At 38.7% G+C, this 16,534-nt stretch overlaps 1 protein-coding gene across 2 annotated transcripts in view; it reads right to left on the bottom strand.

The window, feature by feature from the left end:
* Positions 1–6,896: 6,896 nt before the first annotated feature.
* Positions 6,897–16,534, bottom strand: part of CCNI (cyclin I) — a 28,625-nt gene continuing 18,987 nt past the window's right edge. The window contains exons 4-7 of one of the 2 annotated variants that reach the window (NM_001195445.1): positions 16,261–16,335; positions 15,983–16,123; positions 15,165–15,395; positions 7,861–8,445 (exon numbers count right to left, since the gene is read on the bottom strand). In NM_001195445.1, coding sequence (NP_001182374.1) covers positions 8,002–8,445; positions 15,165–15,395; positions 15,983–16,123; positions 16,261–16,335 — 891 coding nt within the window. In that variant the 3' untranslated portion in view covers positions 7,861–8,001. Of the gene's footprint in view, positions 8,446–15,164; positions 15,396–15,982; positions 16,124–16,260; positions 16,336–16,534 lie in introns of both variants that reach the window. The other variant, XM_015138439.3, reaches the window with a different exon arrangement.

Below are 16,534 nucleotides of genomic sequence, written 5' to 3'. Positions count from 1 at the left end.
CTTACTGGCCCATCCCTGCCTTTTTATTTGTTGTGAAGCTCTGTACCTTGTGTCCACAGTTTTTTACCAGGACCCATGTGTCTTGGACCATGGGAAATGAACCCCAAACAAGTACATGTCTCTCCTCCCAGATAACAGCATCATTAACAATGGTTCTGATTCACATTGTCTTCTCGGAATTACCTAGGTGGATTTCTCTACAATTTCTGCAAAAAAAACCTGCTGAGAATCAAAGTATTCAGACTTGATCACTGAAAATAACATCCATATCCAAACACATACTTCTGCCAGTTGAGTGAGCCTGTGATTTCTGATGCTGACCTGTTTGTGATGAGTCAGATTCAGGGCTAGATTACTCTAGTTAGCAGTCACTTCTTAGGGGCAGTTTTCATAGTGAAGGGACAATTTTCAAATTCATATGTATTATAGAGCATGGACATATATTTTGTTATCTTTCAGTTTCATTACTTGTTTATAGATAGGCTTATTTCCATCTTTACTTTTGAGCTCCATAGTAGGTAGGTCCTAAAAATACCGTTGGTGACATGAGTTGCATTTAATCAAGATCCTCAGGAGTGTTCCCCTCTGAATAAGAATGGTAACATATGGTTCCTTTAGACAGTGAAATGAAGAAGCAACAGTCCCTGCCTCTTGAATCACTTGATTCCTGGAAAGAGATTATTTAGAGCAATTGGATGAACAAGTTGGCAAGCTGCTTTCTTTACTTAAAAGGAAACTAAATGTAAGTAAAGTCAGATTCATGTGAGCCATTAAATGATCAAAATGTCAGCATCAAAAGCCATCCCCTTCATTCTACAGCATAATCTGTAAGGACAGAAGTCTGCTAGTAATGTGACCAGTGGAGTGGGAAAGCAATAGCAGTTCCTTACCAGCTGATGCCACAGCATGACATCAGTTTTGCAAGTTAAACATGTAGGTCCTATTGTGTGAGACCACTGTCATCACTACGTATAAGTGACTTTATTCTTAAACTCCCTATTTTGATATTTTAACTTTATTCTATCATTTTAAAAACAAATTCTGCATCAGATTGTAAATATTTTTTGAGCAATATTTAAAACTCAAATTAGGCAGTATTTTAGGTAAGAAATGTATGTCTGTTGTTGCTATTTCCTTTTTTGTTTTTCTGTTTTAGCTCCCAGAGTAGAGGAAGTATAATATTAACCATCTTAATGGGAGGGGTGGGGGAACAGGGTATTATCAGTAGGTCAGCCTCAGTCCAGTTGCCTCGGGGAACCTGATCATGTACACTTCTGGCCAGCCAAGTGCCTTGCCATCTCTCTTCCCCTAACATAGACTGCCATTGATTTGGCATTTTACCATAGGCAGTTCTTTTTCTCCAGTGTTGATAAAACTGGTAGGTTTTCTCCTGGCTGACCAAGTAAGGGAGGTGAAACCATCTTGGGTATAATTACTAGCAATAAAAAGTATTGGCTTATCTCAAACAAGATTGTGGGGAAAAAAGCAGGGAGAAGTTAGCCATCTAAACCTATTTCCATTGGTAATAGGCTTTTTGTTCTTCATCAACCTTAAACAAATATTAGTTCTTTTCAGATACAGACTCTGCCTTAATACAAGCATAGTCTAGATGGTGTCCTTGAGATCAGCCCAGCACATGTGTAAAGGAGAGATCCAACTTTCTTAGTCATGGTGCACTGACCTGAAACAGGTCCTCACCCCCAATAATTGACCAAACTTCTTTTCCCCATCAACAGTGCTTATCAAGTTCCTTCTTATTTATTTATTTATTTATTTATTGGCCTGCTGTTGGCCCAGATTATGGGTAAACCCTTCTGGTATCTAACAAACAAATACATGGCTGAGTGTGATGGCTCACACCTGTAATCCCAGCATTTGGGAGGCTGAGGCTGGTGGATTGTTTGATGTCAGGAGTTCAGAAACAGCCTGACCAACATGGTTAAAACCCTGTCTCTACTAAAAATACAAAAATTAGCTAGGCATGGTGGCACATGCCTGTAATTCCAGCTACTTGGGAGACTGAGGCAGGAGAATCGCATGAACACAGGATGCGGAGGTTGCAGTGAGGCAAGATCGCCACACTGCACTCCAGCCAGGGCGACAAAGCACAACTCCGTCTCATAAAATAAAATAAAAAACACAAAAGACAAAGGTTTTTTAAGCCACCTTTAAAACCTTTAGTTTCACAACTGACTTATCTTTCCACCTGGAGACTGACAGTGATGGCAGTGTGGCTCACTTCAGAGTTCCTAGTGCTTGAATTTTTAAGACCATGGTATCTAGTTTTTGGTGAAGAATACTGTCTGTCTTTCAGGTCAGTCTCCAGCAAGCAGCTGGCATACCCAGGGCTGGTGAAGGGATTGCTTGTATTAATTTTTTTATTTAGCAGGATCTCACTCTGTTGCTTAGACTGAAGTACAGTGGCATAATCACTGCTCACCGCAGCCTTGACATCCTTGGTTCAAGCAATCCTCCCACCTCAGCCTCCTGAGTAGGTAGGACTATAGGCATCAGCAACTATGCCTGGCTAATTTTTTTATTTTTTGTAGAGATGGAGTCTCATGTTGCCCAAGCTGGTCTCAAACTCCCGGCCTCAAGCATTCCTCCCACCTCAGCTGCCTACAATACTGAGATTAAAGCCGTGCCCAGGTTGCATGTGCTAATTTGAGAAGACTAATTGGGAGCCTAGGTGTCTACTCATCTCCCTTTCCTACCTTGCTATTCCTGATTAGTAGCTATATATAAATGAGATGTTTTTGGTTGTCAGTGGAACATCACATGAGGTCAAAAGATTTCACATCGGCCTCAAATCAGTTACTTGTAGGGATGTGAGATGAATAGCCTTTCAGTCCACTATGGAAAGTTTCTTCCAAAGTTATGGCACCTAGACTAGGGAAGGCAAAGGCTATTATAACAAGATTTTGTTCATCCCTGTCCCGCAAAAGAATAAATAAATATGTGTGTTTGAGGGTGGGGAACGGGGAGCAGAATAACATTCCATAAAGAGCTGGGCTTGGACAGGTGCATTGGCTCAACATCTGTAATCCCAGCACTTTGGAAGGCAGAAGTGGAAGGATCACTTGAGGCCTGGAGTTTGAAACCAGTCTAGGAAACATAGCAAGACCCTATCTTTAAAAAATTTTTTAAAGTCAGCTGGGCATGGTGGTGTGTGCCTGTAGTCCTAGCTACTCAGGAGGCTGAGGTGGGAGGATTGCTTGAGCCCAGGAGTTCAAGGCTGCAGTGAGCTAGGATCATGCCACTGCACTCTACCCTGGGCAACAGACCTAGACCCTGTCTCTTAAATAACCAAAAGAGCTGGGCTTAACTGTGAACCATGTGTTTAGAGCTCTGGAGAATTGCAGTTCTACCTTTTCTTTTTTTCTTACTCACTCATCCATCTTCCCCCAACCCCTCCTTCCCTCTTTCCAAATACTTTATTGTGCATACTGCACCAGGCCTACATTAGGTACCGGGGATTTAGCTATGCACTATGAATTGAACTTGTATAACTCATAAGCACAGCAATGTTGAGAGTGAAAGAAAAGGCAAGCCTTTTCTGTGCTAATTCATTTGCTGAAGATAGATCATATCCTGAAAAGCAAAAAGGATTCTGCTCCCCACCAATCACTTTTTAGTGGCTCCTTGCCTAAAGTTGGCCTTTATTCTGGAGTGTCCTATTGTCTAACAAAATAAGCTATTTCCAAGAAATGAGAGACCAGTTCACTAGGCCTAGGGCTATTCAAACTGCTTTTCTACTACCTTACTGTTGTATAACACAATAAGGTCAACAATTCTGGCATTTGATCTGCTATGAAAGCTATACTTCTAGAGTTAAGAGAAAGGCAGAGGTTCTCATTTCATCCTTAACTCCAGAAGCTCCTAGGAACTAAAAAAGTGAGCTCTTCTCAAATTTTTCTATCTGATAAGACATTCTTGGTTATCTTATTACACCTTTTAAAGTAAAAAGTGGCACAAGGGAGAGTTATGTCTCTGACATTGGTCTTACATACGAGTACATCATAAAAGCCACTAAATATGGTGAGGGAAAACTTGCTATTTAATTCCTTGATGCAAGCTGTGCTAAGTTAAGTGTGCTCTTCATCTTTTCTCTCCTAATGATGGGCCAAATCCAACTCAAACTGAAAGCAGCAAGGTTTTGGGACTTGGCTATATTCAAGCCTTCTCAATTGTATTTCTAGGCTACTTTGCAGAACCACACAACTCACTAATTGGGATTTGTAAGACTGGTTCTGGTTTTTCTTGGTCTGAATCGTGGTATCCAGCCACCATCTGCCCCTTAACCCTGGCTGATCTTGCCAAAGTTCCCTCAGTCTCACACACACAGGCCTCCTGTACCTTAAGTAATGTGAACTTCTAACTAAGCCAACACAGTTGGCTTAGCAACCAGATGAGTGTTCAACTGCTAACATACAGTAAACTCATTTTTTCCCAGAAATTTAAAAAGATGCTGTATTTTTCTAGAAGCACCATCTAGTGGCCAAAGCTCATAGCATTATTTGATAACAGGTATAGGAGACATTCTCAACATAATTTAAAGACTAAAAGAATTTTGGAGGCTTTAAAAGTAACATTTACATGTTAGACAAAACTTTATGATGTCAAATAGAAAGGGTAAAGGTTTGAGAGGAGTTAGAATTTGAACCCTGTTAAACTGGGGCTGCATTCTGCCAATTTGATTGTGAGAATCTGTGACATAGTATCTTCACTTGCCAGTTGAAAATGTGCAAACTACTTTAGATAAAGATAAGCTCCTCATCATGTTGGCTGTGCATCAGTAGCTTAACCACATTTTCTTCTCAAGTGAAAGGCCACCATGCTACTTTGGGCACTAATGCTCAAGCATAACTTGCTTCAGGAAATCTAGGAGTAAATTTAAAAGCTTGACAATTCAGGTTTGTAGAGAGTACAGAGGACACACAGAAGTGGCTGGCTCTGACAACACAGGAGACAATAAATAGGACTTCTTGGGGGCACGAACACCAGTGTCTTAATTCTCTCAACAAGAACGTAGGTTCAGATTCTCATCAGCTTGGCTGAGTGAAGAGCTACATTCTACCTTCCTTCACAGCCAAAGGCAGCATCAGGAACATTTATGATAAACTGTTTATATTTGACCTTTTACTGACATTTGGGAGCACTCTGCATTCCCAGCTTTCCCTTCCCCCTCCAAACTAATACATCATATATCTGTAGAGAAAACTTCTAGTTCTGTATATAACTAACTTCATATTGATCTCGTAGAGAATGAAGTAAAATATTTAGCTTCTAGTCTGATCTTCAAGGGCTATAACATGTTCTTTAGGGGTTTTTTTGGTTTTTGAATGGAGGATTAGAGAATAACTACTATCCCCATCAAGTATATTCCCTTGCCGTTCCAGAGGCCTCACGAAGCAACCGGTTTTTTAACCACCAGGAGGCACCAATTACAATGCAGAATGCTCAAGTTTCCAGGTCTTGACTTTGTGATGTGATGCCAAAGTTTAACACAAGTAACTTGGGAAAGGCTGAGAATAGTTTCAGGCAAAAAGGGAACTAACTGAACCGCAGGAACAGGTTTTTTTTTTTTTCTCGCTCTGTTGCCCAGGCTAGAGTGCAGTGGCGCGATGGCTCACTGCAACCTCCGCCTCCTGGGTTCAAGCGATTCTCCTGCCTCAACCTCCCAAGTAGCTAGAATTACACGCCCGGCTAATTTCTGTATTTTTTAGTAGAGACGGGGTTTCAGCATGTTGGTCAGGCTGGTCTCGAACTCACTGACCTCGTGATCCGCCTGCCTCAGCCTCTCAAAGTGCTGGGATTACATGCGTGAGCCACCGCGCCCAACCGGAACATTCTTAATGAAAAATTCTACACTGTTTAAGAATACTAGGCTCTTTCTGTCACAAGCCACAGTTCTCTAAGGGCCCACAGTAAGTTGTGATGAAGTGGGCTCAGGCCTCTGAAATGGTGGCCAAGGTTTAACAGTGCTTTCGAGGGCCAAGTCTCCAAAGTACTATCACTGAACTGAATGATGTGGTTAAACAAGTTCTGAGGTGTGAGGGCTAGCAGCCCACCATCCCACTTGATTCGGTGTCCCATGAAAAGAACGCTGTATTCCAAACTAACTTACCAGCAATTTTTAAATATTGAAAACCTTAAGACCAAAAAGTGAAAATTCTATTGTCCTCTAATGTTCTGCTCAATTTGCAGCTACTGGACTACAAATGAAATATTGACTCTAAACTGTTTTATCCCTAGCTTTCTATATAACACAACGATGTCCTCATCTGTTAAATAGAAGGAAGTTCTACATATCTGTATCATTTTACAGATACTATGAACATATACAGTTGTAAACTTCTTAGAGCTCCTTAAACAGATGAAGATCAGGATCAGAAATTTTTAAAATGTGTATCTGTGAAGTCAATCCTTTGCTATCTTCCCTCCCACTCCCTGTACTGACATGTGAGTAAATGCTTCCCATTTAATTGGAGTTTAAGGTCATAAAACAGGTAGTCAACCCTACCACAAGAATTTTTTACAAGTCAGATGATGACCTGAAAATACTCTTGTTCTCCTAAATCTGAACATTAAAAATGGCTAAAAATGACATTTTAAAGATACAGGTCTGAGCCTACTCTCACAAGCAGTCATATTAAGATGAAAATTTACTATTTGGAGGATTCACAGTGCACTAGTGAAAAAATATCATAAAAGAAAAATTCTTATATCTAAAACCAATATCCCTCGATCACATTCAAATCCTCTTTTCTTCATGTTTCATTTTCAGTAAGTATATTCTTGGTCTTTCTATTGTTTTCTCTAGTTGAAATAGCAGTGCCTAGCCAATCAGGTACCTGTACCTCTTCACAACTGGAAAAAAGTCACAGAAACAAAAGTTAAGGACAACTTTTTATTGCTACCAGAGGCTTTTATCATCAGTACATGGTTCTGACTGCAATACCTTTTTCAGACTGCAAAGGGAGCTCAGGACCCAGAAGTCGTTAAGAGAACTATAAGTAGGCTGGGGAGGCAGGTGGGGAGTAAGTTCTATTAGAAAATCCTAATAGCTTAACAAAACTAGGGTACTAAATTCAGTTATAACATGTTACAGACTCAAATCACAGAGCTGCCCCAACATCTAGACAGTCTCTCCTACTGATTATAAATGAGTGAAAACTATCAGTTAGAAAAATCTAATTTCAGTTGTTACATACATGTTTCTTTGGTGAGCACCTGGATATATTAACTTTATCACAAATTCTTTTATACAAATGTCAAAAATGCTTTCAACAAATCTAAGTGTCCTAATTACATACCACTTTTAAGCATCACTTTAAGGTAAACAAAAATGAAAACCATAATTTTAAATTAAAATTTGAAATGAGACACAAAATCAACCTGGTAATATGAGAACTTTTTCTGTTGCTGTCTCTGATTAATATGGGACAATTCCAAAGTACCCTTTCATACTAATTGGAACTTGCATCATGGCTGTCACACTGAAATAATTTGTTCGACTGCTAAAAAATAATTTTGGGGTTTCCTATTCAGTGAGAATCAATACAGATCAGCATGCATAAAGTTCAGTAACTTAAATGGAGAAGCAAGCAAAAGCAAAATCAAATCAGGATGCTGAGGGGGAACAGGTTTGCTGGCTATGAATTTTAACTGAATTTTTTATGGGGCAAGCTACGTTACATTATGGCAGAAAAAAAGTGCAACTGGCATACTACAAAGAGGTTTTTTAAGTTTAAAAAAAGTTTGGATCTTTTGGATTTTTTTTTTTTTTTTTTTTTTTTTGGTCCTTATGTGTTTAAATAACACTGAATTATAATTAGCCACACAAATAATGAGAGTAGTTTTTTTTTTTTTTTTTTTTCTGGCTCACTCCAAATCAGCCTGTTAAGGTATATATCCTTCTACAGCCTTTCCTGATTTTGCATGTTCTCATTCCCAGAGTAGTCTACCTTAGTTTACACTCAAAGGTAACACTTGTTGAAACTACATGACAGAAACAGGCTGCAAAGGTGGACAAGGGGAAGCATGTCCCTCTTGTCTTGATAAATCAGTGCCACACACAGAACCCACATTTTCTGAGACATTATCTTCATTATAGAGCCGTTTGATTCCATCATAGAAGTCATCCACTTCCATTTCCTCTACTTTGCGTTTAGCAGAGGTCTGCTTGCACCCACTGGCAGCTGGGAGATGATGGTAAAAGGCTGCTGTACCTCTGACTGGCACTTCTGGCTTGCTGTTGTCCTTGGAGAAGTCTGGGCCTGGGACAGAGGAGGGATGTAATCTGAACACTCCTTTGTCACAGGTCACCAGGGTGTGCTTGAGGGGACGGTAGACATAAACGGAATTTAGAGGCAGGGAAGACTGCAGAGTAGAAAGGTGATGTGCCACAAGCTCCCGACAGTGGATCAACTGGGAGCTATCCATCTGGGCCAGGAAAAAAAAACAAAAAACAAAAAACAAAAACACAGTTGATCATTAATTAACATAGGCTGCTCTGTTATATCTGGTGGCCATTTTTCCTCCCTGTGCTTTCCATCCCTGCTGAGTCTTTTCTCTCCCCACATCTTCTACCTCCAACTCATCTATTTATCCAGCCTACCCATCCATCATCATCATCTTAGAAATCAGGTCCAAATCTGTATTTCTAATATAATTATCTTTGGAACTTGAGTTCTGTATTTGCAATGTATGCTGAACATTTACATGAGAGCAGAAACTACTTTTTTGTATCCAACGTCTGTTTTTTTTTTTTTTTTCAGTCTGTTCCCCCTGTCTAGAAGGCCCTTCATCCTACTCTCTTGGCCTCTTATAATTTTTTCAGTGGAGTCCAAAGTACTCATAAACACATTCATTAAGAATGTAAGAAGCCAAAGGGCAAAAAAAAAATTTTTTTTAATCAGGGATGAGGAGGAAGGCTAAGAATTTTAAAATAGTAAATGAAAAATTTAGAAATATATATTTTGTAGAAAATAGTAGACAACACTAAGATGAAATGTTTTTCATAAAGATTTTAATTTGGGAGTTTTGCTAATTCCTTCTTACCCCTGGGGACAATTCACAGGTATCAGTCCTTTCTGGAGTTACCCCTGACTCCCTCAACCCCTCAAACACCCTAAATACCATGGTCATCTGTTTCTGTATCAATCTTTTAACATACTTATGGCCAGGCATGGTGGCTCATGCCTGTAATCCTAGCACTTTGGGAGGCCAAGGCGGGTGGATCGCTTGAGGCCAGGAGTTCAAGACCAGCCTGGCCAACATGGTGAAACCCCTTCTCCACTAAAAATACAAAAAATTAGCTGGACGTGGTGGTAGATGAGTAAACCCAGCTACTCAGGAGGCTGAGGCATGAGAATGGCTTGAGCCCAGGAAGTACAGGTTGCAGTGAGGTGAGATCAAGCCATTGCATTCCAGCCAGGCAAAGAGACAGAGTGAGACTGTCTTTAAAAAAAGACACTAAAACCTTTTAACATATTTACCACGTTGCATTATAATAATCTATTTAAACATTTAGCCTTTCCATTATAGACTACAAGACCGAAGGTGTGGCATTGTATTATATTCATCTTTTTATCCCTAACTTTCTGGCACAATGACTGTACATGGAAGGCCTTCAAATTATTACCTGTAGTAAAGTGTCTCTCTTCCTCACTTTCAGTTACAGCATTGTCAAAATAACCTTAGTTAGCATCATATATTCCTTCCCTACTCTCTTCAGCAGCACCCCAATGCCTACCAGAAATAAGCTAAACTCCTTAGTTTTATTAATAAGGATCTCCATAATCTGACCCCAACCTTCTTTTCTAGCCTTATTTCCTAGCATACCCTCAACTTGTGGTCTACACTCTTGCTAAACAGTCCTGCTCTATAAGATGCACTAATCTTCCCCTTTCTTATTTTACCCTTAATCATCTTATTTCTACCTGTTGAAATTGTATTGCCCATTCCTTCCAGGACTGGCTAAACACCAACACCTTCAGGAAGCCTATCTTGACCATTTAACTATCAGGGATAACTTTTTTCCAGTTTTGGGTATTTTGGACATTTCTGGACCAAGTCTTATTCATCCTCATATAACCTGCAGCACACACCATGACTGTTTGCAATACCACAGAGAAAATAAGGGAAAATAACGTACTCTACAAGAACACATTTGATCACAAAATTATTTTTATCTCTAAATACATTCATTATTTGTTACTGAAAAATACCAGAGGAAAGAATGGTAAAAGGCTGATGTTAGTCATTGTATAATACAAATGCAAAATAACTGAAACTGTCAGAAATATACAACAAAATGGCAGATTTTAGCATCTACCATCATATTGTTCACTGATTTTTTTTCTCCTAGTTTGAAAGGCATTAGATAACACACTATGGGTAAGACACTATTAACTAGTATTAGAATTTGTTCTCCCTCCCTTAAAAGAAAAAAGTTACGTAACACTTAAGATAGTCCCTGAACTATCAAGCTTACATTTAGGCTAGGTCTTATTATATATCCCAGGGATGTAGAACAAGCTGAAACATGCTAAAAATATTGGAACAAAGCACAGAGAAAGGATGGAGCTTCTGCCAGTATTTTAGGAAGCCTACAAAAAAGAAATGAAAGAAACTGGGAGTGAAAAAGGGGCTACAGTGTAGAAATTATTTCTAAAAAAATAAGTACAGTCATCCCACAGTATCCATGGGGGATTACTTCTAGGATCCCCCAAAAGATAACAAAACCCAACATGCTCAACAAACCCAACAACCCAGAATGCCTACACATCACTTCATCTGTGTGGATTCAATGTAATACTCAGCGTGCAACAAATGCAAGGTTTTTTTGGAACTCTGTCAAATTTCTTCCTAAGTATTTTCAGTTCACGTTGGCTGAATCCAGATGCCAAACCCATGGATATGGAAAGCCAACTGTACCTCGTTTAATGAAATGTTCTTTAGCAAATGAACGATATTTATTGGCTTAGAAAGGTAAAGGTACCACAAATATAATGCCTTGGTCACTGGGCATAATAAATGCCATGGCAGAATCAATACTATGGTAGAAAGAGACATGTATTTAAGTAAGAGGAAGACTGTCACTATCATCTTTCTGTATGAAAAAACTAAGTAAGTAGAGAGTTATATTTTAGAGGTGGAAGACTGACAAAAAATGATAGCGCTCGAAAAGACCTTAGAAATTATTCAAAACAAAACCATCCATATGAACTCCACTTCCACCCAAGTCCCAAGTAACTCTTTTCTCCAAAATAACATCAAAATAAATTCCTTCTAATCTAGTACAATCTGAATTTGTTCTATAAGATGACAAAATAATTTGTTCCTTCTTGAGATCCAGTGGAAGAAACAAAACAAGCAAATATACTGAAACTACCAAAACTCTCGACACCAGACAAGTCCTCTAATGGAGTTGGTAAAAAGGACTTAAATGAACTCTAATTATAAGGTGTCAAGAGAATATTTATTATTTTTTATAACAATAAATGACATAAATGGTAGGCCCACATGGATCCAGGTTTGATGAACAGCATGAAGCACTGAGGAACCTGCTGGAATAGTCTGACCACAGCCACCTTCAAAAAACCAGGAGACGTGTGGGGAGAGGTCTGTTTCTTCCTTTTTTTTTTTTTTTTTAAATTTGCTTCTTTTTACTTTTAGATTCAGGGGGTACCCATGTGCAATATATACCTAGGTATATATTGCATGATGCTGAGGTTTGGAGTAAAAGTGATCCTGTCAACCAGGTAGTGAGCACAGTACCCAACAGTTTTTCAACCCTTACTCCCCTCCCTCCCTCCCCGCTCTAGTAGTCCCCAGTTTCTACTGTTGCCATCTTTATGTCCACGTGTACCCAATGTTTACCTCCCACTTGTAAGTGAGAACGTGTGGCATTTGGTTTTCTGTTCCTGTGTTAATTCACTTAGGATAATGGCCTCCAGCTGCATCCATGTTGCTGCAAAGGACATGATTTTGTTCTGTTTTATGGCTGCACCTACTCTACAACTAGAACATGGACTTTGACTACTGCCCAGCTAGGAACTACAAAGACCAGCACACTAATCTAGGTAGAGTTAACGGTCTGAGTTTATCCGAGTGGGCCACATCAGAAAGAGGAAGACGTGAGCACAACCACACAACAGAGCAAGGGTAGAAGAAGGGTAAGGAGAGAGAGGTTTAGCCATCCCACAATGGTGACCAACAGGTGGTCACAAGAGCTTAAGGGGTGTAGTTGTGGGAGGTTAAGAGGAACAAAAGGAAGTTTGCCTTTCAAACCTGGGAACACTCACCATACTTTTCTCTCAAAGTGGGGGCTCAGGCAGAACTAGTGGGAGTGGCCTCCTCACAGTACGACATGTCTGTGATGGACTCTTCTCAAACCAAGACACTGGGAAACATGTCACAAATGATTCTGGCATGATCTTAGCAATCTGATTCAAGAATTTCCTATACTAAAACCAGAAAACTAGGAAGAGTATCTGATATTGTGGCCTTGTCAAAGGTCTAAACACAAAGATATTATATCTGGTGTTCCTACCTGAACACAGGAAACCTAGCAAAAAAACAGAAATGAGTCCTAAAGAACTAGGAGCCATCCATGTTTGGACCACATGGGTTGGTGTTAGAGCAGAACTGCTAGAACAAGTCCCAAAAGTCTCTACCAAGATTTATGACCTTCCTTTTCTTCACTAACTTCCCCATTGCAATTTGAATACTACATGGGGCAAATCTCTTTAAAAAAAAAAAATCACTGTATTTCCAGTTTTCAAACTACGTCCAAACACTACCTACATAATATAATCTAAACCTACACTACATAGGTAGATCTCTAGCTATGGAAGGGAAAAGGCTATGTTGAGTGGGGCTCTGCCCTTAAACACTTTTCTATTCTATATTCTGGGATTGTGTGTGTACAAGATTTTCTTGGGGGAAGGGGGACTGGGAAAGGGTTCCACTTCTCAAACAAATTGTGAAAACCACTGAACTAGAATTTTTTAAGGTTTGTGTGGTATGAAAAAAAGCACTGGTTCTTTTAAATCACTACTAAGTAGCTCTACGCAGCTCTAAGAAAGTCTTCAGTTCCCTACACTGGAGCTATAAAATAAAGGAGTTGAATGAAACAATTTCTCCAAAGATTCTGTCAAATCCCACATTTGTAATACTCCTTCAGCTAAGGAGAAAAAAAAAAGGTTCAGTGAATACTTTCTTCCTCTAGCACCAGAAAACTTACAGAAGAGAATCAGGAGATTTTCCAGTGTTTTTCACTAGGAAAACATGATCTCAAAGCTACAGAATACACATGCTATTTACATTATTATTTATGCTTCAAAATCTGTCCTCTGACACTAACATTTTAGAGCAATCTTTTTCTGTACTATCTTGAGAATAAGCACAGAGACCAAGTCGGAAGGCATTTAAAAATAATATAATGTAGGAGGTTTTCTATTAAGCCTATTCCTTTACTTCACAGTCTAATGTGAGTGATTAATATTCAACTTTTCTTTCCAACAGTCCGGGGTGAGCAAAGTAAATTTTCTGTGTCATATTATTCATTTAAATGATGGTTTCTCATAATTTCTAAAAATTCTCATGAGCAATTACTTCGTAGAATTTTCATTATAGCATTTAATTATTTCAATCTAAGACGATTAAGATATCCCTTGAAAACAAAAAACAGCCCGTGTTACACTACACAGGTAGATCTCTAGCTAACATACTGCTCTGATCATCAACCTTTTTTATGAAAAGACTGAGTCCCCCTCTGCTCACAAACTAGAGCCTAAAATTCTTAAAAGCACTGACATACTTGTTTAAAAAAAATTCTTTTTTGTCTGCTTCATTTTCTTCAGACATACTTCTTAAAATGTTTGCTATAAGATCAATTACAACTTTCTTAGAAAAACACCAAATTCAACTATTATGTTTTTCTTTTATAATATTCTAAATTTTTAGCTCAATAACTGCAGTTCTTTGCTACAAATTAGTTTATTGCAAAATGTTAAGCTTAGAATTTCACAATCTTCTAAGTAAAATCCAATAAAACAAATCAGAATAACTACTGTTAAATAAGAATAAATAGCCATATAAAGGGAAAGTAGTTTCATGAGTCTTTTATGGATTCAGCTGGCAGGAAAATGGTTTGCAGCAGATCTAAACTTGGTAAGTTCTATTTGGTGACATGAATAGAACCAGTAAGGCTTCTCTCAAAGTAGTTGCTAACATACAGCACTCTCACCAACTTTCCATTTGGATGAGAATTTTCTCTACTGAACCTTTACATTTTACTTAGGTGGTGGATAATTTATCAACCTATACATTTTATAACAATCTGTAGATTGTTACAAACTAATCTAAGGTAATAACAGAAGTGCCAGGGCAAAACCTCTTTCAGAAAAGTGGCTTCTACCTGCCAGTCTGGTATAAATACTTCACTTACTAGCCAACAATAAATTATCTGCTTGTCTAAAAAGCAACTTATTCTAATTTTTGTTCCTGACATCCATTATAAAATGAGTGAAGTAAAGAAGTACTACATTAAAACTTGCAGATGTAGCTAGGATAAAGGACAATATGGTACTGATAATCTTATGAACATTTTCTAATTGTAAAGATAAGTAATCTAAGAGAAATGGTGCAAAGGAATCTTAAAAATACTATATAAGGTTTTTTTTTTTTTTGAGACAGAGTCACGCTCAGTCACCCAGGCTGGAGTGCAGTGGCGCCATCTCGGCTCACTGCAGGCTCTGCCCCCTGGGTTCACGCCATTCTCCTGCCTCAGCCTCCCGAGTAGCTGGGACTACAGGCACCAACCACTATGCCTGGAGAATTTTTTTGTATTTTTAGTAGAGATGGGGTTTCACCGTGTTGGCCAGGATGGTCTCGATCTCCTGACCTCGTGATCCGCCCATCTCGGCCTACCAAAGTGCCGGGATTATAGGCGTGAGCCACTGCCCAGCCACTATATAAGTTTTATAAGAAAACAAGAGAACATCTAGCCTGTAAATTTAAAATATATACTTTACTCTTGTCTAAAGAATGGTTTGCCATTACAACATTAGAAATGTCTTTCAGTTTGGTAACTCTATGTATTCCAATAATAGAAAAACTTAAAAAGAACACTATTTAATTAGACTGACACCTACCTGTGCTTTCTGAAGCAGTTCAATTGTAAGAGAAAGCCAATTAGGAATAAGTTTCTCCATTTCCAGACTAACCATGGCCAGAGCAAGCATGGATCCTCTGAATTGCAGAAGTTGGTTGCAGGCCATACAGTGAAGTAGTTGCTTGGTAAGGACTGCCAAATGTTGAGATGGGCTCAATTTGGGCAAACTGAAAAGTAACTGAGGCCTAGTTGATACCGCAATAGCATGGAACTGAAAATCACAAAAACATCATTTTAACTTGATTTAAATATATAGGAAATTACATATAGAAATTGATGCAACCTATTCAATTTTTTTTTTTTTTTTTTTTTTTTTTTTGTGAGACAGAGTCTCACTCTGTTGCCCAAGCTGGAGTGCAGTAGCATGATCTCAACTCACTGCAACCTCCGCCTCCTGGGTTCAAGCAATTCTGCCTCAGCATCCCGAGTAGCTGGGATTACAGGTGCCCACCACCATGCCCGGCTAATTTTTCTATTTTTAGTAGAGACAGGGTTTTGCCATGTTGGCCAGGCTGGTCTCAAATTCCTAACCTCAAGTGATCTGCCTGCCTCAGCCTCCCAAAGTGCTGGGATTACAGGCATGAGCCACTACACCCAGCCTAACCTGTTCAATTTCTAAGTTTGTGATTTAAGCTTCAGTGATATGACATATATACTAATTTATAATTTTTCCTTGGATATCAATAGTTTTCTTTTTCCTAAAAACCAGTACAAAATAAATGAGTAGGCAATCTATTTTTTAATTTACTGAAGGCTACACACTCAAATAAGAAACTAAAAGACTTCAGGTATATTTACAATATGAAGAAAATCCAATGGTGTGGCTGTGTGAAGATCCCAATTCAACTTATCCAGAATAATTCTCTCCATTCTCAAAATTTCAGATGAGGAACATCCACAGAAACTGTCTCTTGCCAATACCTTTAGTACTGGAATTCTCTATTCAAAGCAAAGGGGAACAGGGACAGGGAGAAAAGGACAGAAAGAAACTCATTTACGATTTTTGTTTTGGCAAACAAGAAGCAAGTTAATGGAGAGAAATTTTCACAGAAAAACATTTTGAAAGGATTTATTACCTCATCTTCCTCAACAGTCTTGGCAGCTAGGAAAAAACAGCTGATTGCAATACAACTCAAGTATTTTGGATGAGCCTAAAATTTTGAAGAGGGAAAAAGCAACTTTATTGATTTTTCAAAAACGGTTGAACTTTTTATAACTGTTTTAAAAACAGAGATATACAGATGAGACAGGTATATACAAAATGCTATGGAATTCAATTAATATGACTGTCACTGCTTTTTAGATCAGAGCTAACTTTTTTAAGAATAGGAAAGAAGTTTATTGAAAAGC

This window comes from Macaca mulatta, chromosome 5 (genome assembly GCF_049350105.2).
Source record: "Macaca mulatta isolate MMU2019108-1 chromosome 5, T2T-MMU8v2.0, whole genome shotgun sequence".
Taxonomy (NCBI): domain Eukaryota; kingdom Metazoa; phylum Chordata; class Mammalia; order Primates; family Cercopithecidae; genus Macaca; species Macaca mulatta.
Note: the sequence above shows the minus strand (reverse complement) of the source record. Positions and strands in the feature narration are given on the sequence as shown.